The 21,712-nt window shown below is 41.1% G+C and overlaps 1 protein-coding gene across 1 annotated transcript in view; it reads left to right on the top strand.

Moving 5' to 3' along the window:
* Nucleotides 1-21,712, top strand: part of UNC79 (unc-79 homolog, NALCN channel complex subunit) — a 203,516-nt gene that overhangs the window by 176,842 nt on the left and 4,962 nt on the right. The window contains 6 exon segments of the mRNA XM_034643061.1: nt 3,789-3,866; nt 7,542-7,631; nt 8,872-9,047; nt 9,926-10,112; nt 11,785-11,982; nt 13,792-13,869. Coding sequence (XP_034498952.1) covers nt 3,789-3,866; nt 7,542-7,631; nt 8,872-9,047; nt 9,926-10,112; nt 11,785-11,982; nt 13,792-13,869 — 807 coding nt within the window.

Genomic DNA, 21,712 nt, shown 5'->3' on the forward strand with positions numbered 1-21,712 from the left:
ATAAATACCATTTTCATCTTTTTAGAACAAGTATGTATTTGTCATGGAATCATTAAATGTTAAGAATCAAGTTGTAAAATTATTTCGGTTGGAGAGGTATTTTGGAGACAATTTGGGGTCATGCCCATGAGCGATGACTTTATGAATAATGTTTCAGTATTCCTGATGAAATGTTTAACAGTACACCATTTTGAAGTCATAAATTTTTGTTCTATATACTCTTAGAATAAACCAGTTTCATTACTGAGAGAAGTAAAAGTAAAGCATGCTTAAAAAATAACAGGTGGGGGGCGCCTGGGTGGCACAGCGGTTAAGCGTCTGCCTTCGGCTGGGCGTGATCCCGGCGTTATGGGATCGAGCCCCACATCAGGCTCCTCCGCTATGAGCCTGCTTCTTCCTCTTCCCACTCCCCCTTCTTGTGTTCCCTCTCTCTCTGGCTGTCTCTATCTCTGTCAAATAAATAAATAAAATCTTTAAAAAAAAAAAAAAATAACAGGTGGTTTCCTTATCTGCCCAGTGGTTCCTCCTAAGCCATGGAGAGAGGTCCTCCACGGGGCCCCTCGTGGGCTAGGGGAGAAGCATCCATGGTCTCTTTTCATGAATAGGACATCTTTCTGTAGGTTTTCCCAGTTCCTTTTTCTCTTGCCTTTGACTGCAGGATTCCTGCAGGTGTTCTCTCGCTGGATTAAAGCAGAGTCTTCATAATAGAGTGATAACTCATTAAAAGCCTTCGTAAAGGCTATATAAGCCCAAATCAAAAAGCCTTTCCTCGGCTGCTATTATGTGTCAAGAGTAGACATTCTGCTCATTTGCATGTGGCTCTCCCACTGTGTGGGATATACGTGCTCAGTCTAGTGTGAGAAACTGTGTGGGTGAAAGCTTCGCTTTTAAAGATAGGTTAGTGGTGGGCTGGAGGACAAAGACATGGCAGAGGGATGGCTGTTGTCTTTAAGTCACAGATACTATTGACATGGGGTTATTATTATTAGTTGAGTCACTAATCATCTAATCACTCTCTGGATGAGAGGTGGAGATATTATTTTGAGTCTCATTTTGATAATGAATTTAGCAATGACACATAATGGATGTCGTGTTTCTTTTGTATTCTTTTGTGTTCGTGCAGGAGTGCCTGTTTCATTAGACATATTTCAGCCTCGAAGTATGGAATTCTTCCTTCTGCAACAAACACCCTTTCCCTCTCTGGTTTTAGCTATATCTTTGTATTGTGAGCAATTGTGGGGTTTTGCAGTTAATGGTTGGCAGCTATGTAAAAAGACAAGTGTTTATTAAGGTTTTAGTTGTACATATTATGTGAAAAATACACTGGATTTGCTTATTTTTATTTAAAAAAATTTTTTTAATTTTTAACTCCACACCACACATGGGGCTCAAACTCACAACCCTGAGATCAAGAGTTGCATGCTCCACTGACTGAGCCAGCCAGCCACCCCAAAAATTACAGTGCATTTAGATGCATTGATACAAAATACATGGTAGATGGTTTTAGAGGCTTGTCCGCTTTTATACCCATTGATACACCAGGCTCTCTGTGGTACATCCATAAGTTTTAGGGTGGTTTTTGATGAATTCTGACTTCTAAGAGTTACCACAAAACAGACATTTTAGTCTGGCCTCCCATCGTTGACTTGATGTGACGGAAAACCTACTTACGTGATGCTACTCGTTTGGCTTTGCTGAGTGTGGGAGGCGAGAAGGGCTTCTGCTGAAGGGAGCTAGAGACATTGAAGTTTTGCTTCTCCACGGATCTTCTCTTGCTCTCAAGGGCACGGCCAGGCCACGGGAGCACACTTTAGGGGGCCGTAGGCTTGAAACCATCACAGAGCATGTTCTCTGTCTGAGCTTCCCTTCCCTTACGCTCGTATGCACTTCTGTCCTCCCCTTGGCGCTTGGCTCTTATTTCTGCTGTGAAGAAATCAGTGAAAATGTTGGTATCCTGACGGAGGTTTTGAAACTTAGTTCTAAGTAGTTTGTCTTAGATTGCAGTGTCAGATAGCTTTTGGAAATACATTTTATGGGAGAACATAACGGTATCTGCCAGGAGGTTGGGGCTGTTTCTTTCTTCGATCGTGTACTTCCGTCCAACATTTTGGTTTTTTACTGACAGGTTCTGGCCAAAGATGTAGGCTTTCCTTTTTTTTTTTTTTTTAAGTCCTGATTTATTTCATTTTTCTTATATTAGGAATAAGTCCAAGTGGTAAGCATTCCTGAATAAAATAATGGAAAATTTTGGGTGTTCCCTGGATGTTGCTAGCTGGTACTTTCTTTGCCAGGTTCAGAGTTCATAGCCAAATGGATTCCTCAGCTTTCTGTAACTATATTTGAGGCAAATGGAGATGATTGTGAGTGAATGAGGAGTGGAGATACGCATCTGTTCCTGCTACATGGCTTTCAGACACAGCTCTGCTCGCTGTCTGCAGGCCCTCAGCTCAGTTCTGTGACGCAGTACTCCTCCTCTGGGCCACACTTGAAGACCAGCTCTTAAACGAGGCCTTGAACAAGAAGTCTCAGGGCGCCCTCAGAAGGTCTTTGGCCAAAATCTTTGCTTTGTTGGCCAAAACCCACTACCTATTAATAATGCTCTGATTCTGAACCCTGATTAGCCTGACAGTATGCTGGTTTCTACTTTTTATCAGGCCCCCTTGAGCTTTTCTCTATGACCCAAACCCGTATCACCTTTCCGCAGTTTGCCGGGGACCTAAGCTGCCTCTTGCAGGACCCATCATCTTGACCTACCTAACTTTTCTTCCAGTGTGAGAGTGGAATGAGAAGGAAGAGCTGTCAGTGTCAAAGCTTTTTTCAGAGCCACTGAACTATGCATAGCAGCGGCTTTGGATCCCAAAGTTGTTGGGGCCACTGGCCAGAGGCCACGGAAGAGAAATTAAGCAGGACCTAATCGTTCCTAGCAAACTCTGCAGACTTCATGTTTAACTTTTTTCCTGAAACCATATTACGTAGTTGAGTGTTGTATTAAATGGGAAACACCTATAAACATCTGTAATGAAGCAAAATAAATCGTAACCTGGCAAATCCATTCCCATCATGATCTTGTCATAATTGATTCATTGGTTCATTTCACACAGTTTTGCTGAGCCCTTCCATGATGTCAGGCAGGAAGCTAGTGCTGGGGCGGGGCAGGTGCATGGAGTCTGTGCCCTCGGAGAGCTTGTAGGAGGTTGCAACATAGACTCCTAGGTCAATGCAGTCTAACGTCGTGACTGTTACAGTGGAAGTGTGTGAAAAGTCCTGTGAGACAAGGACAGGGGTGGGGGTCATTATCAGCACAGAGGGTAGGTGTGGGTGCAGTGAGAGGGGCAAGACCAGCAACTGAAGGCCCTCAGATGGGAAGAAACAGAATACTCACAAGGAGGTTGATTGTTTTTCTGTCTTCATTTTAAATGTGTAATATAATGATGAAGTCTGGAAAAATCTATGTGAATTCAAGGAACTGTCAAGAAGTATAAAGAATAAATAGAATAACTTCAGACTAAATCTCACAGTGTTGACGTCTTTCCTTTCTCCCTTGATTGAATGTACCGTGCCAGCGCCCCTTAGCTGTCTGGGTACGGTAGGAATCTGTGTGTTCACCTCAGTACTACGCGTCTGGATTTCTGATAGGAACAAACTCGTGACTAGCAAGCCCCGTATATCCAGGGCAGATTGTCAGGAGAGTAAACGCTAACGAATTTAAGACGAGTTAATAAAACTATAAATAACTTATTACTGTCCAAGTGCTCTTAAAAGTAATTATGCTTTCAATTTCTTATTAGTTTATTTGTGCAGATGCTGGAACCAAACTAGCTGAGTCAACGATCCTGAGCAAGCAGATGATCGCCTCTGTACCTGGAGTAAGTCCTGACTCAATTAATTTTCTCCATTTTATATGCCTTCTCATTTCCCCCTTTAGTAAAGAGGTATTTGGGACCCGTGTCCTGGTTCACTCTTGATAGAACAAACACTATAAAATTGAGAACATATTAGCATTTAAAAAAAAAAAAAAAGAGCACTAGTGAAAATTTAAATTAATCCCAGCCCCTGGAAACTTTTAATTCCAGGAGACATGAGTAAAACTGAAGCAGCCAGTTAAGGGGAGGAAAGTAATTACCAGACATGCAAAATACATTTGATTACAGTTCAATTTTTCCAGAATCCATTTCCTTAGACTGGCTCCTGTTATCCGATTCAATTTAACTACTGCCGGAAAGAGATAAACATTGTGATACTTTGGCTTTTTTTGTAATATTTCCTCTAAAAATTTTTTAAAAATCCCATTACTGTCAACTAGTGAACTGTTTGCTAAAATAGGTTAAGATTCTCACTGACAGTGCTGAAGATGAGAAACCACGGTAACACTGACAGCAAATTGACTGCAATGAAACTCAGAAACTTTAGAGATATCGGTGTAGTTTTGTTTTTAAGATTTTATTTATTTATTTGTGAGAGAGAGAGAGGGAGAGAGCGCACAAGCAGGGGGAACAGCAGGCAGAGGGAGAAGCAGGCTCCCTGCTAAGCAAGGAGCCCAATGCAGGACATGATCCCAGAATCCTGGGTTCATGACCTGAGCCCAAGGCAGACGCTTAACCAACTGCACCACCCAGGCATATTAATTGTTAATTGAAAAAAATCATTTAAATTTTCAGTAGAGAAAACTTTAAAGAAAAAGGATCGCCTATAATCCCTCTGCCTTACAATTAGAACTCTGTTGTTTTAGAAAATTTTTTCATATTTTGTTCTATCCAGTATGCTAATTTGCTTATTTCCATATTGTTGGAAATTTATTTACTTTCCACTTTCATTGCTAGTATATGTATATATTCCTACAAAGACCACCCTCATGTTTATTTTGAATTATATCCTTGGCATAAATTCCTTAGAGAGTAGCAATGTCTTAATGGTATGTATTCTCATATTGCTTTCTAAAGGGTTTTATTAATTTATATTTATAAGTATACCAGTTTTACCCACAATGCTAAACATTAGTTTTTTTAAATACTGGTTATTTAATTTTTTTTTTGATGTGGAGAAATTTTATGACAGGAAAAGTAACAATCACTCAGCCCAGAGATAGTTTTATTGCCAACATACTGATGTATTTTCTTTCACTTTTTCTATGAATATTTTTTAAACCTAGTGGAATTATGATAGAGATGTGGCTTTGGCTTCCTGTGTCCTAAGCATTATCCCCAAAGTTTGATGGCTGCAGAGTTAACACCTCATGTGAACGCACCACGGTGTAAGGTGGTATCTCATTGTGGGTGTGATTTGCATTTCCCTGATGATGAGGGATGCTGAGCATCTTTTCTTGTGTCTGTTGGCCGTCTGGACATCTGCTTTGGAAAAATGTCTATGTATGTCTTCTGCTCATTTTTTAATCAGAGTGTGTTTTTTTGGTGTTGACCAACATTAGTGTATTGTTTAAATAAAGTAAGGTGCCTCTATAGAATAGACTATTATGTGGCTACCAAATCACGTTTTCAAAGAATAATTAACTGGAAAATGCTTATAATGGATTTAATTTAAAAGCAGGCTAGAAAAAAACGATCTCAGCCTTATAAAAATTATATGTATATGTGCATGTTAAATGTGTTCAAAAAACGTTGGGAGGAAATGTCGATAGTGACTGTCTCACAAGTGGAGGACAGGAATTAGGGCTGTGTGTGTGATTCTTCTCCTTTTTGTTAATTTCTATTTTCCAAGTTTTCCATATTGAACACGTGTTACTTGTATAATCTAGGAAGCATAGCTTTGAAATGAGATATGAGTTTCAAGGAAGAATTGGGTATGATTCACTTTCATTCATGTTTTTGAGTTTAGACTGTTTTTTTTAGCACCTTATCATCAGTTTCCCTATTGAAATAAACACGGGCCTTTGAATTAAGTGGAGCTTGTTGCTGTATGGTTTTCGCCTTTTAAAAAAAAACCACATATAAGGTTACGCTCGTGTTTTGCAAAGCAATTTAAAAAAGAAGTGGGTGGGGGGATTGGAAATGATATGCTTTGTTTTGTAAGTGTAGATGGCTAAGATATTTTAAGGCTTTTATTAGATGTAGGTGCTGTCTCTGGAGCAAGAGTAACTGGATATTAGTAAATTCTTTGCTCTCATTTTTTGAAATTCAAAGTGAGAAGACAAATATTGAATAATGTTCCTCATAATTATTTTCTTTGACATTTGCCTTGTTGAAATGGTATAAAATATTGCCTATGAAAGAAACAAATCCCTTTCAAGAAATTAAAGAACAAAGTATATGTTCCTATTTGCGTGACATGTGAAAGGTCAAGAGAGAATGGAATAAATCGGGGGGAAATCCTTTCTTGCACTGAAGGATTAATATTCCAAAAGCAGGAACACAATAACCTTTTATAACGCCTTCCCTTGATTTAAATTAAAAGAAGAAAACCTTAGAACGTATGAAATGCTTGGAAAACACTCTGACAGTGCTGCCAGTGACCTTATTTTACTGTTTGTTATCGTGTCAGAGGAACTGACAGGCGTAACATTCTAGAAGAGATAGAAGGTGATATAGTTCAGGGCTGTGCAGATTTACATGCATATGGGAAAATGAGCGCCACTGGGGGAGGTAGTTAAGTCTCTAATGTTCCAGATTTTCCAAAAGGAAGCTTCAAGAAAGGCCTTAGCGTAGTATTCAGATGGCTTCAAAGACGGCCTGCTTTTGATCCACATTGTACCCGGCCCGATGTGTGGGCTCGTTCATAGAGCTTTGGTGGAGCAGCTTGGCTGTTCATTTGCCTTTTCTTTGCTTATAATCCTAAATTCACTGCATGGCCCAGGGCAGGTTTATGCCAGTTAATAACAGGGGACACAAGTATGATTTCTTTTCCTTGAAAACTTCCCAAACAGGCTGCTGGTGTGTGGGGAAGATGATAATTTCCCTTCTCTCTCTCTTTATCCCTAGCAAGAACACGGCAAGCATAAATATCCATTTCATAGTATGCCTACTGTGCATATAGGCATTAAGTTGCAAGTGACTTGAATATAAGAATTTTGGACTCTTTCAGCACACATGATGTTTGTTTCCATCCTTTTCTCTTTCTTTCTTTCTTTCTTTCTTTCTTTCTTTCTTTCTTTCTATGGGAAAAGATTCGAGCTTCTGCTGTTAGAATTAGGGGGCATGTATTTGATGCGTATCTAAGACTCCCCAGAGTGATAAGGGTTAGTGTAGTTTCAGGGTGATTCATGTCATAAAGACTCTGATCCTAATGGCTTTCACATAGGCTGAATCTGTGTATCCAGGCCAGTGGAAAAAAAGCAGGTTAACCCCTGTCTCCCCTGGGCTGTCTCTGCTTCTTAACGCTTCACCACCAACCTTTTATCAGTTTTTGTCCGAGCTGTGGGCAGACAGTCACAGACTGTGGAGAGTAATGGAGTGAGTCAGAGCTCCAGAAACTGGCACAACTCATTAGCAAACAGCGTGAAGTTAGAACAAGACAGTGACTGCCACGGTGAAGGCCACAGTGAAGGCCACGGCTCGGAGGGCGCCCCCAGCACTGTCCTTGTGTTTCAGTGTGGGACGGCGGCGATGGAGTGCGTGCGACAGTACATCAGCGAGGTGCTGGACTTCATGGCCGATATGCACACACTCACCAAACTCAAGGTAAGAGGCTTCCACTGGCAGCGGCGGCCCCAACAAACCAGACACTTGGAGGTCTGAAGCACTGGGTTTTCAGCCCGTGCAAAGAGGGAAAGGAGAAAGAAAAGGCTGTTTCCATGGCAGGAGAGATGTGCACCGCTTTCATTTGCCCATTCGGGTCTCACGATGTCCCTGCTGAAGCGTGGTCCCTGTTTTACGGATGTAGAGACTGAGGCCCAGGGTGATACAGTAATCGCTCAAGGTGGCACCGCTGCTAACAGTGGAGTCAGGGTTGCCCTAAGACTCTAGTGGCTCCCGGTCATTCTCTTCACTATGCCGTGTCGTGTCACTTGACTACCTTGAGCCTCCCTTCCGTCACTTGCAAGACAAGCCTGACATCTGCCTTTGCCGACGGTTACAGGGCTTGACCTGGCGTTGTGCGTGTGAAGAGACTTCTACGAACCGTAACACATTATGCAAACGTCAGCCTCTCATGGTTATCTGTATCAAAGCTCTCTTCTTCAAGGAAATAATTAAAGACAAGGGATAGAACAAAATCTGATTTGCATATGGACAAAATCCCAGTGAAGTTGTCCGGCTTCTTGACTGAGTGCTTTGCCGTGTGGGGTGAGTGGCTGATACAAGCCACCTTCCCTGCCATGGCATTGTTCTAGGCATGCAGGGATGCGACAGTGAGTAAAAAGACACCATAGCCATGCTTGTTTAATTTGTAGTCTGGTGGTGGGGGCCAGTGTTAATGAAAATTTCATACCAGATAAAGTCAAAGTGTGACTTGCACAACTGCTATGCAGGAGGGTAAAACAGTGGTATAGGAACTTCTCATAGGATGCTATGACCTAGCCAGGGAAGTCAAGGAAGACTTCCCAGAGGAAGTGACACTTGAGCTAAAATCTGAACAATGAATAGCAGTTAATTAGGTGAAGGGGGCAGGAACAGTATTTTGGGCAGAGAGACCAGCATGAGCAAAGGCCAGGAATGGGAGGGAGCCAGTGTAGCTGGGACGAAGGGGTAAGATGCAGAGGTCTGCAGTAGCTAGATCATCCCAGGCTTTTTAGTCCATGCTAAGGAATCCCCCCCCTTATCCTAAGAACAGTGGGAAGCCACTGAAGAAGTTTAAATGGGTTGTATGCTTGGGAATGGTGGTTCAGAGGGTGAGGGAATGACAACCTGATCTTTTTAACAAGTGACCTGGAAGGTTTCCAGGTACTCTGCCCAAGTCATGAAACACCATTTGCTTTTGCAGAGCCACATGAAGACATGTTCCCAGCCTCTGCATGAAGATACCTTTGGTGGACATCTCAAAGTTGGGCTGGCTCAGATCGCAGCCATGGAAATCTCACGTGGCAACCACAGAGATAACAAAGCTGTGATTCGCTACCTGCCTTGGCTCTATCACCCCCCTTCTGCAATGCAACAAGGGTGAGGCCCTCATTAGTTCAGCGGCGAGGGCTAAGGGATGCCTCGAAGATTTATGGGAGTGGGATGTGATTGGTTGGGAAGATGGAAACCGAGCCTCATCTCCATACTTGCTGATCTGGCAGCATTTTTGAACACAAGCACTTCCTGATATGCTGCCAGTAAAAGGAACTTGCTCTCAAACAAAAACCTCAGCCATATCCTGATGGATGATGAAAACTTGGAGTTTAGAAGTGCAATTTTTAACTCTCAATTCAAGCTAGTTAAATAAATCAATAGGTATTTATTGAGCACTTACATAGCTTCTGCCTTCAAGGAGCATGTTGGATTGCAGCTAGAACAAAATCCATAGCAGAGAGGAGACGGAGCGCAAGGAGGCACAGAAGGGAGAGGGGCGCGTGCGCGGTTTGAGGCTGCCATTTTGCACGGTCAACTTCCTGGCTGGAAGAAAGGCAGCAGTCGGGGTAAGGAGGGCAGGCGGGCAGCAGGAGGAAATGACAGGAGTGCAGGAGAATGGGTGGCTGTGTGTTAGGTGTCTGCCTCGATTCTTTCCCCTCTAGTGGGGATGTCAAACCTTCCAATGAGAAGAAAGAGTTTAGAAAAAGAAGCTAGTTGGAAATGCAGCCAGGTTGGTGGAAGAATGATGTTTAATCCCATGTCCCCAGAAGCTGCTCTTTTCTCAAGCAGCTAAGATCCAGGATCAGAGCAGGAAACCAGAAAAACAGATACCTCATTTTGTTGGCACTCTGTCCCCTTGGTGTTTTATTGTATGTGATTGCCTATAAAACCACACTTTTAATGCCCTCCATCAATAAGCAGTTGGTGAGCGCCCAACAAAACAAACCATAAAATCGCCTTTAACACTTCCTTCTACCTGCTAGGCCGAAGGAATTCATCGAGTGTGTCTCCCGCATCCGTCTGCTGTCCTGGCTGCTCCTGGGCTCCCTCACTCATAATGCAGTGTGTCCAAACGCCTCCTCTCCGTGCCTGCCCATACCTCTGGACGCGGGCTCTCATATCGCAGACCATCTTATTGTTATCCTGATTGGATTTCCAGAGCAATCAAAGGTAAGTGATTTCTGCAAGCTTAAGACCATAGGCACCAAAATTGCTAATGGAAACCCTTATCAGCTGATTATGTTTCTTCTGAGAAGAGAACGCATCTTATCACTGGCCCTCCTGTGGGTGTTAGGGAAGTGACTTTGTGCTAATGCCTTATTTAAAGTGGTTTAAATTCCCACACTATCCTTGCTTCCTCCTTAAATTGTCTTTCAGTTTCCTTTTGTGAAGATAAATTACAGAGGCAAGCAAGAGTTAGCATCCTAGGCATTTCTGTCTCAAAATAATGAAGAGAAATAAGAGGCTGGCAACATAATAAAAATCCTATGATCAGTTTTTGGAACTGCATATGAATTGGAGGCAAATTCATGGCTCTAATTTCTCATGCACTATCTTTTCAACTCCCATCTCTAGAGATAGATAAAGATACAAAATGAAAATAGGAAGGCCAATGGGGACTCACGAGAGGGCGTGGGGGAATCACCTACGCAGGGGAACTTTGTAAATTGTACAGACAGATGATGGGCTTAAGGGAATAAAGTAAGCCCACGGCAGGCATCAGTCATGAGCCAGTGTAAGCAAACCAGACACACTGGTACTAATCAGCTAAGAGAAGCCAAGGGCCCTTCTCAAGCTTAGGCAAGTTCCAGGAAGTCACGGTGGGTTTGGGAGCTGCTGGAACATGGGCCAGGGCAAGCCGGCGCTGTAATAAAATAGAGCACCGTCCAAATGGCCCAAGTGATGTTTACAGAAAGAATCAGGCAGTCAGTTCCTAGTATTTCGAGCCAGATCTGTGTTTGATTTCTAATGACAGTACTTTGTAATTTGTGACCTCGAAAAAGTTATTTAGCCTCGCTGAGCTCCAGTTTTTCATGGGTAAAATAGATGAGGGGATGGTTTGAGAATTACGGAGGTGATCTTTGAGAAGTCTTTAGCACGGCGTCTGGGACATTGTAGGTGCTCAGCCGGTCAGTGCCTACCCCCGGTAGGAATACTGTCTTTGCTGCTGCCATCTCTCCTACTGGTGCTCACGTCATAGGTAAGTGCTGGGCCGCGGGATCAGATGCACCACCTTATTCCTCCTAAATGCAGCTCTTGGAGGTAGGAGAGTCCTATTGTCCCCACGTTACAGACGAGGACACCCCCTGAAGGTGGTGGAAGGGTTATTCTTCCCAGTCTGGTGTAGAGAGGAGAATGTCAGTGTCATTAATGGGCAAAGGGGTGGGTAGACGTGTTCTGCAAACCAAGGAGCCTTCTCTTCGAAAAGACGCTCCATTCTCTCCATGCATTCCCACTGACTGAGCGAAAACAGAATGTCTTTTTTTTTTAAGATTTTATTTATTTGACGGAAAGAAAGAGAGAGCGTAAGCAGGGGAGCGGCAGGCAGAGGAAGAGGGAGAAGCAGACTCCCCACTGAGCAGGGAGCCCAACTTGGGGTTTGATCCCAGAACCCTGGGATCATGACCTGAGCTGAAGGCAGACGCTTCACCGACTGAGCCCCCCAGGCGCCCCAAGGCAGATTGTCTTAAGGTGGTGGATCACAAGCGTGCAACAGGCTCGAATCACCCGGTGGTCGCCGGGCTTTGATCATGCTCCGCAGGAGGCCGAGGCTGTGCGGGGTGGGCCCCGGGGAGCCCTGTAGCCCACAGAGCGGTAACGGCTCCCGTCTCCTCCTTTTCAGACCTCTGTGCTGCACATGTGCTCCCTCTTCCACGCGTTTATCTTTGCTCAGCTCTGGACTGTGTATTGCGAACAAAGTGCCGTAGCGACAAATGTCCAAAGTCAGACTGAATTCAGCTTCACCGCGATACTGACCGCACTCGAGTTCTGGAGCAGGGTGACACCCAGCATCCTTCAGCTGATGGCCCATAACAAAGTGGTGAGTCCACGAATGAGTTTCCCGTCTCGGACGAAAAGGCATGACCTGCCCCCAGGCCTCACCTTCCCTGTTCTTTAAGGATCTCAGTTGTAATGTTAGATCAATGGATGGGTGGATTTCTGTGTTATAAACGGGATGTTCTGCTTACATAATAACTTTGCTGGAGATACAGAGCAAGCGAGTAAATCTAGTAAACACAACTTTTGTTCATTCTGCTGAGTGCCAAAGAAAATTTCTGTGAAACTTCTCCCTCGAAGGACTGTTTTGTGCTGTAAAGTCAGAAGGAGATTTGTATTATTTTTGGATTCCAAGGCAATTTGGAAAAACCCTAGCCCATTGGGTCATCCTTTTGCGGTATTTAAGAGCAGACCAACCACACGTGTTCTCTCCACTCAGAGCTCAAAACCTGGAAAGAGCCTCCCCTTTTTGAGTTGCCCTAGGAGAACCTAAGCCCCCCAGTCTTTGGATCCAGTTCAGTTTTAACTCCGAACCTCACCAAGAGAGGGGCTGCTCGGAACCTCACTGGAAAACATCTGGGGTATTGTTAGCATGAACCCACTTCACTGAACAAGCCTGGGTTAGTCCTATGAAGTAAAGATTGGAGGGCGGTGGGAAGGAATGGACAAGGAAGCCCTTTGGTTCAGTTTGCTGCTTTGGAGGACGGTTCTCAGCTGGGCAAGCAGCAGTGAGTATCTTGGCTTGGGGGCCTCTATCGGCTGAATTCTCATCTGTGGGGGGGAGGGCGTCTGGAAGAACACCACAAGGATGATTCCTGTGTGCCCAGGAACCCAACAACGCACTGTCCACAAAGGCATTCCGGAAATGACTTCTGCTTGATTGATACTAGTCTAGAAACATTTTCTCTCAGCTCTAATTGGAAAGGGGATTATACATATCCTTCCTTGTCTTTAGAGAAGCAGATGTTACAAAGCAATTCTGTATGGAGAGAGGTATTTTAGTTCAATTTAAAGGAAATTTATGTGACAATTTTAGGGTGCACAAACAGTTCTGAGATAAACATTTCTCGGATCATGGAGTCTGAGACTGAGGAAGAACTTAGAGATCAAGCGTTCTGTTCTGCTGGTTTACAGACAATGAGACCGGGACCTTCAATAGAGATTCGGTGTCCTTCTATTGTCATTAGTTTTTAGACACCATTAATACCTCTCCTCCAAATCCCTGATATATAGATGTTAGAAATGACTATTACAAATGAGTTTTGTACAAAAAATGCTACGAATGAGTTTGAATTAATTTAATTTGTTAAACTCTATATGCCAGTCCGGTAAAATCCCCTTGGAGTGTTCAAAATCCAGCCTTAGGAATTTCTGAGGCGGGGAGACAGTATTTTTAAACCTTCATCGGTGTGGCTCCCTGGTTCTGTAGAGAACAAAGCCGCAAAGACAGGTATGTAATTAGTTAAACAGTCACTTGAGGTGAAGAAACTGGGGAGAAAGGGTCAAGATGGAGCAAAGGACTCAAGGCCAAGTTCTGTAGTTGGAAAGAGGGCAGGAGAAGTCATGTGTCCTCTGGTATGAATCCCACGCAGTGCAGACGAGCAGGATCAGTCCCCAGATTCCATTGGCAGCCTGAGCCAGATAAGGAGGGCATGACAATTAGAAAGGCTCTGGAACTTTTTAGTCTGTTTCTAGTTGAAGTTCTAGAGGTGAATAAGCACCACTCCTTGTGGTCCCCTTTGGTCATTGTGCCCAAAAGCCTCATGGGCCCAGACATGGGTCCTCTGTGGGTGTAGACTAGCTTTCAAGGTTTCTGTATCACTGGAATTGATTTTCCCATTTGTTGTTTCAGATGGTAGAAATGGTGTGTCTCCATGTGATTAGTTTAATGGAGGCATTGCAAGAATGCAATTCAACAATTTTTGTCAAGGTAGGAAAACCTTATGATTTTTATAGACCGTTTCTTGCTGCTAAAAACAAATGTGAATTTACTTTGAATGTGCCTTCGAAGAGGAAAATAAAACTGATTTGGTTTTGACTTTCAGAGTTGGGGGCTGGAGGGTTCAGGCTCACGTAACAACCCTTCTCCATATGGTTATCATGTTATTTTTGCTCTTGCCCGACTGTGACGGACTCTAGCTGGGTTAGAGATGTTGGACCATGATGGCACGTTAAGACCAATAATGAAAATATTACTGGGCAACGTTGATCTGAAAAGGACCTTATATAAGTTGGTTGGTGGTGTCCCACCTTGCAAGATATCCAGAAAACCAAGGAAAATAGTCTTTCATTGTTGAACTTGTTGGCTAGTATTTTTCTCTAAGGTAAATTAATTTTGTTTCTAATATTACTATTCTAAATCACTGTTTAGTGTACAAAAGTAATTTAAGTATTTGTCATCTGCCCAAGGACATCAGACATACTAACGTAATACAAAATTAGACTAAAAAACAACATGGCTTCTTACTATCTTCTCACTCACTATCCACTTCCCCTCTTTTTCCTTTCCTTCCTATCCTTCCACCTCTTCATCTCACTGATTCTTTGCCCTTCCTCTACCAGTTCCACCTGCTGTTTACCTGTCACGTGTATATTCTATTGTCTCTGCCACCATCACCAGCCCCCACCACACAGAGCGCATCCGTCTGGGACCTTATAACTTGTTGTTTCGCTCCTCGGTTGAACCTGTTCTTCGATAAAATTCACTTGTCAAATTAACTCACACGATGCTGAAGAAAAGCAACCCATTTTTAGGGAAAACTTGACAGTCGTCAGAACACTGCGAGGTAGCTGGTTCAAATGGGTTAGACAGAGCTCGATAGTTAATAGCAAAAGTCAACACCATGAGAGAAACTCTATGACTGACACTCGGACGACCATACATGATTTTATTTTTTGTAGCTATATTAAAGTATAATTTAGATATAGTAAACTATATATATTTAAATGTATAATTTGATAAGTCTTCACATACATTATACCCATGAAAACGTCACCATAATCAAGATAATGAACATATCCCTTGCACCCCTGAATTTTCCCACATCCTTTCTCGTCTCTCTGCCACTACTCCTGTATCCTACCTCCCCATCCCCAGGCAACTACTGGTCTGTTTTGTGTCACTATTAGCTAGTTTGCATTTTCTAGGATTTTATATAAATGGATTTATATAATACTCAAGCTTTTTTCCTCACCTTCTCTCATTCACAATTCTATTGAAATTAATCCATTTGGTTGCATGTACCAATAGACCATTTCTTTTTCTTGATAGTGTTCCATTGTGTAGCTATATCACATTTTCTTTATCCATTCATCAGTTAATGGACACATGGCTGTTTTCAATTTGGGGCTAGTACAAATAAAGCTGCTATGAATATTCATGTCCAAGTGTTTCTGTAGATGGATATGCTTTCATGTATGTTGGATGAATGCCGAGGAGCAGACTGGCCAGGCCACATGATGTGTGTATAACTTTTCAAGCAATTGACAAACTGTTTTCTAAAGTGATTGTGCCCTGTGACGTTCACAGCAGCAGTGAGTGAGCATTTCAGTTGCTACACATCTTTTCAACACTTTGTATAGTCAGTCTTTCATTTTAATCACCCTACAGATTGTGTACTGATATCTCATCATGGTTTGTTTTTTTTTTAAGATTTTATTTATTTATTTGACAGAGAGAGACACAGGCAGTGTGAGGGAACACAAGCAGGGAGTGGGAGAGGAAGAAGCAGGCTCCCAGCGGAGCAGGGAGCCCAATGCGGGGCCTGGGACCACGCCCTGGGCCAAAGGCAGACGCTTAACGACTGAGCCACCCAGACGCCCCCTCTTCATGGTTTTAAACTGCATGTCCCTGTTGACAGGTGACATTAAACATCTTGTCATGTGCTTATTTGCCATCCACGTATCTGCTTGGTGAAGTGTCTATTAAAATTATTTGTCCATTTCTTTAGTTGGGATGGATTTTTTTTCCTTGTAATTGAATTTTAAGGCATAAGTCCTTTATCAGATATGGAATTTGTGAAGATTTTCTCTATGGTTGTCTTCATTATCTTAACAGTGTCTTATGAAGAGCAGAAAGTCTTAATTTTGATGATGTACCATTTATCAAATTTTTCTTTTATGGATCATGCTTTATTGTATTTTTAAGAAATCTTTGCCTAATCCAAGGAGAATTGAGATCTTAACAGTATCGAATCTTCCAATCCATGAACACAGTATATTTTTTAAATGCTTTTGTTAACTTTTTTCCCAGCAATATTTTGTAGTTTTCTATGTACAGGACTAGCATATTTTTGTCAAATTCATCCCTACGTATATCATAGTTTTAGGGTATTTTAAGTGGTGTGGTTTTTTTTATATCTAAATTTGTGATTGTTCATTGCTAGTATTTAGAAATACAGCTGATTTTATATTGCTGTTTTACCCCGCGAACTCTTTTTTTTTTTTAAAGATTTTATTTATTTATTTGACAGAGATAGAGACAGTCAGCGAGAGAGGGAACACAAGCAGGGGGAGTGGGAGAGGAAGAAGCAGGCTCCTAGCAGAGGAGCCTGATGTGGGGCTCGATCCCATAACGCCGGGATCACGCCCTGAGCCGAAGGCAGACGCTTAACCGCTGTGCCACCCAGGCGCCCCTACCCCGCGAACTCTTAAACTCATTTATTAGTGTATAGCTTTTCTGTAGATGTCATCAGCTTTTCTGTATAGGCAGTTATGTCATGTGCAAATAAAGGCAGTTCTATTTCTTCCTTTCCAGTCTTTATACCTTTTATTTCTTTGTCTTGTTGCATTGTTCTGGCTAGAACCTCTAGTTAAACAAGTTGAATAGAAGTCGTTGAGAGTGGGAAACCTTGCCTTGTTCCTGATCTTAGGAAGAAAGCATCCATCTTTCCTCATTAAACGTTAGCTGTCAATTTTCTCATAGGTACTCTTTGTCAAACAGAGCAAGGTTCCCTTCTATTCCTGGTCGGCTACAAATTTTTGTCAGGAATAAATGTGGGACTTTTCAAATACTTTTCTTACATTTATTGAGACGGTTATTTGACTATTCTTTCTTGACTGTTAACAAGATAAATTTTATGGATTGATTTTTGCATGTTTTTTCAAAAAGATTTTTTACTTATTATTTATTTGAGAGATAGAGAATAGTGAGAGACAGCACGAGCAGGGAGGAGAGGGAGAAGCAGTCTCCCTGCCAGGCAGGGAGCCCAATGTGGGGCTCGATCCCGGAACCCCGGGATCATGACCTGGACCAAAGGCAGATGCTTAACTGACTGAGCCACCCAGGCTTCGCTGATTTTTGCATGTTAAACCAATCTTGTATTCTCAGGACAAACCATACTTGGTTGCGATGTATATTATCTATCCTTTTTATATCTTGCTGAATTCTATTTGCTAACATTTTAAAATAATTTTTTGCATTGATGTTTATGAGGGATGTTGGACTGTAATTTTCTTTTCTTGTGATAACTATTTTTGGTTTTGGTATCAGGGTAAAGATTGCCTCGTTGTAAGGCCTTCCTTTTCTGTTTCTTGAAAAATTTGTATATATTTGGTGTTATTCTTCCCATAAATATTTGATAGAATTCATGAGTGGAACTGCCTGGGCTTAAAACTTTCTTTGCAGAAGGATTTTTAATTACATATTCAATTTCTTTAATAGAAGTAGGGCTATTTATCTGTTTATTCTTGTGTGATCTTTGGGGTGGTGTATGTCTTTCAAAGAATTTGTTTCATCAAAGTAGTCAATTTTATTGGCATGAAGCTGCTTATAATATACTTTTTTAAAAAAATATTTTATTTATTTATTTGACAGAGAGAGAGACAGCCGGCGAGAGAGGGAACACAAGCAGGGGGAGTGGGAGAGGAAGAAGCAGGCTCATAGTGGAGGAGCCTGATGAGGGGCTCGATCCCATAACGCCGGGATCACGCCCTGAGGCGAAGGCAGACGCTCAACCGCTGTGCCACCCAGGCTCCCCTCATAATATACTTTTAATAGCTGTAAGATCAGTAGTTATGTCACCTCTTTAATTCCTGACATTGGTGACTTGTGACTTTTTTCCTGGTCGGTCCGTATAAAGGCATATCGATTTTAGTGAGTTTTGATTAAAAAATAATAACCAGCTTTTGAGTTGTTTTCATTGATTTGATTTCTGTTTATTATATTCTTTCTTCTGATTCCTTTAGCTTTAACTCGCTCTTGTCTATTATAAATTTCCCTCTAAGCACTGGCTTAGCAATATCCCACAATTTGATATGCTGTGTTCTCATTTACATTCAGTTCAGAATACTTCCTAACTTCCATTTTGCTTTCTTTTTTGACTCATTTTTGGTTATCTAGAAATAAATTATTTAGTTTCCACATATTTGGGGATTTTCTGGTTATGGGTTTTTAGTTCCTGTTTGTGGTCAGAGAGCATACTGTATATGATTTCAATCATTTTAAATTTATTGAGACTTATTTTATGGCCCAGAACATAGTCTATGTTGGTAAATGCCCTACATACACAGGAAAGAATGTGTCTTCTGCTGTTGTAGGGTATAGTTTCCTATGCTGCTTGGTTCAAGCTTATTGGTAGTGTTGTCCAAGTCTTCCATGTCCTTCCTTCTGTCTGTATACTTAGTCTATCAATTATTGAGAAAGGAGTATTGAAATATCTCTATAATTGTGTATTCATTTATTCATCTTTTCAGGTTTTCCAGTTTTTGCTTCTTGTATTATGAATCTCTGTTATTAGGTGCATAAATGTTTAAGATTATTAGGTCTTTTTGATGAAATGCGTTCTTCAGGGGCTGTCTTCACCCTCAGTAATCTTCTGTGCTGTGAACAGTACTTTGGTATTAATAAAGGCAGTCCGGTTTTCCTTTGACTAGTGTTAGGATGGTCTATCTTTTTCTATCCTTTTGCTTTTTAACCTATTTGCATCTTTATGCTTACAGTATATTTCTTACAGGCAGACGTAGCTGGGTGTTACATTTCTTTTAAATCCAGTCTGACAATCCCTTCCTTTTAGTTGAGGGACTTTAAACTATCTTCATTTAATGTGTTTTGTGCCACTGTTGGGCCTAAATCTGTCATCTTGCAATTTGTTTTCTGTATTTCCCATCTGTTCTTTGTCTCTTATTCCTTTTTTTTTTTTTTCCATTTGCCTTCTGTTGGCTTGAGTTTTTAATGATTAAATTTGGCTATAGTTTCCTCTTCTTTTTCTAGTTCCTTAAGATGGAAGGTTGTTCTTTTGAGAAACTTCTGTACTACCGTCAGTGTTTAGTGCTCTGCATTTCTTCCTTTAGCTGCATTCTTCCAAATATTCCATTTCCATTCAATTCAAAATATTTACTAATTTTCCTTTTAGTTTCTTCTTTTCCCACGAGTTATTTAGACGTAGAAGTGTGTTCTTTAGTTACCTTATTAGCTGTATGTTTTAGTCTTTTGTGGCTGATTTGGAGTTTATGGTGTACATTTTTAAATTATCACCATCTCCTTCAAGTAATATTACATTCGTGTATAGTATAAGAATGAATGATAGTATCCATCCATTTCCAACCTTGCTGTCATCCATTTTCCTTCCGTGTATGTTATAAACCAAACCACACATTCTTACTATTTTTGCTTTAAATAGTCAATTATCTCTTAAAGAGACTTAACGTTTTTTCAGTGTTTTTTTATATATGCTATTATTGCCATATTTATAGTTGCCATTTTCAGTGTTTTTCACTCCTTTTATAGATCTAAACTTCTTCCTTCAGCCCAAAGGATTGCCTTTACTATATCTTACACAGGTCTGCTGGTGATTGATTCCTTTGCTTTTGTACATGAGAAAGTATGTACTTTGCCTTCGTTTTTGAAAGATATTTTCACTGGGTATTGAATTCTAGATTCAAAGGTTAGATTTTTTTTCAGTACTTTAAAGATATTGCTCCTCTACTCCAACTGCCTAGTTGTTTCCAGCAAGAAATCTCTATTATTCTATTTTTTTTCTTCTGTATGTAATATGTCCTTTTTTCTTTTCTTTTCTTTTTTTTTTTTTTTTTTTGGCTTCTTCTAAGATTTTCTCTTTACCATCATTGCTAAGCAATTTGATGATGAAGCACCTTGGTGTAGTTTTCTTCATGTTTCTTATGCTTGGATTTGTTGAGCTTCTTGGATGTGTGGATTTATAGTTTTCTTTATATTTGAAAAAGTATCAACTATTGTTTCTCCAGTATATCCTTCTATGCCTCTACTCGACATCTCAGTATTTCCTCTACCTTCTTGACCATATGGAACATAGTTACAATAACTGTTCTAATGTCCTTCTCTACTAATTCTGTTATCTATATCATTTTGGAGTCTCTTCCAGTTGGTTGATTTTTTTTTTCTTTTTCTTTTTCTCTTTTCTTCCTTTTCTTTTTTTTTCTTTTTAGAAGTGGGTGACTGCCAGAAGAAGAGAGAGAATCTTAAGTAGGCTCCATGCCCAGTGCGGAGCCCAATGTGGGGCTTGATCTCACAACACTGAGATCATGACCTGAGCCAAAATCAAGAGTTGGATGCTTAACTGACTGAGCCATCCAGGCGCTCCTCCAGTTGATTGATTTTTATTCTCATTATAACTCGCCTTTTCTTGCTTCTTTGTATGCCTGCTAATTTTTTATTACATTCTTCACATTTTGAATTTGACTTTCTTGGGTGCTGGATATTTTCATATTCATATTCATATTTTTTGAGCTGTATTTTGTGATATTGTTAAATTATTTAGAGTAGTTTTTTCCTTTTGAGACTTGCTTTTAAGCCTTGTCAGGTGATCAGAGCTGCATTTCATCTAGAGCTAACGTTTCTTCAGCACTAAGATAATAGCTTTGTGAGTATCCTACTTGATATTCTGTTAGTTAAAGAATTTAAATTAAAAAAAAAAAAAGAATTGTCCACTCTAATTTGTGGGAACACAAACCATTGCTGACACTGTGTGATCGCCACTCTAATCTTTTTGGGTTGTTTTTTCTTCAGCCTCAGGTAGTTTTCTCACATGAGTGCCCTGGTCACTATGTAGCTGATGACTCAAGGGGGACCCTTTACAGATCTTTAGAGTTCTCTCTCGCTGTCTCTCTGTCTCTCTTTCTGTGCAACCCTCCTCTCCAGTACTCTGCCTGACAAACTACACACCTTCGCCTCCCTGGACTCCCAGCTGCATTTCCTCAACGCAGGAAAACAGTCAGGCTCTGCCCAGGTCCTGCAAACTTTCTAGGCAGTGAGTTAGGATAATTGTAGGGCTTACCTTGTTTCCTCTCCCTCAGGGATCACTGTGCTGCCCTGCTGATGCCCAGGGTCTGAAAACCATTGTTTCATAAACTCTGTCTGAAATTTTAGTTGTTCCAGGCAGGAGGGTAAATCTGGTCTTTGTTACTCCATTTTGCTGAAAGGGAAAATTTCACACCGAGGCCTGGAACAAGCATGGAGTGAAATGAATATAATCTAACTGAGCAGAAAGTCTTTATCCTGTAGCATAAACCAAGATAAGAAGAAAGGTATCACTTTTATTTTGGTGAAAAACAGCCTATTTTTTAAATGTCCTTCAGTTTTCTGGATATCATTTCTGGAGAGGGAAAAAACCCCCAACCAACTTTATTATTATTACATTACAGAACCCAGAATACATTACATCTAATTCTTACTGACAGCTTTGTAGGAGCCACTAGCAAAAGGGAACTGAAATGAATGCTATTCAGTAAGTCAAATTAGCATTCCTGAAGTAGGATGACTGTTGGATTATATAATGCTATCAATAATTATGAGATTT

Source organism: Ailuropoda melanoleuca, chromosome 14, assembly GCF_002007445.2.
Source record: "Ailuropoda melanoleuca isolate Jingjing chromosome 14, ASM200744v2, whole genome shotgun sequence".
NCBI classification, from domain to species: Eukaryota; Metazoa; Chordata; class Mammalia; order Carnivora; family Ursidae; genus Ailuropoda; species Ailuropoda melanoleuca.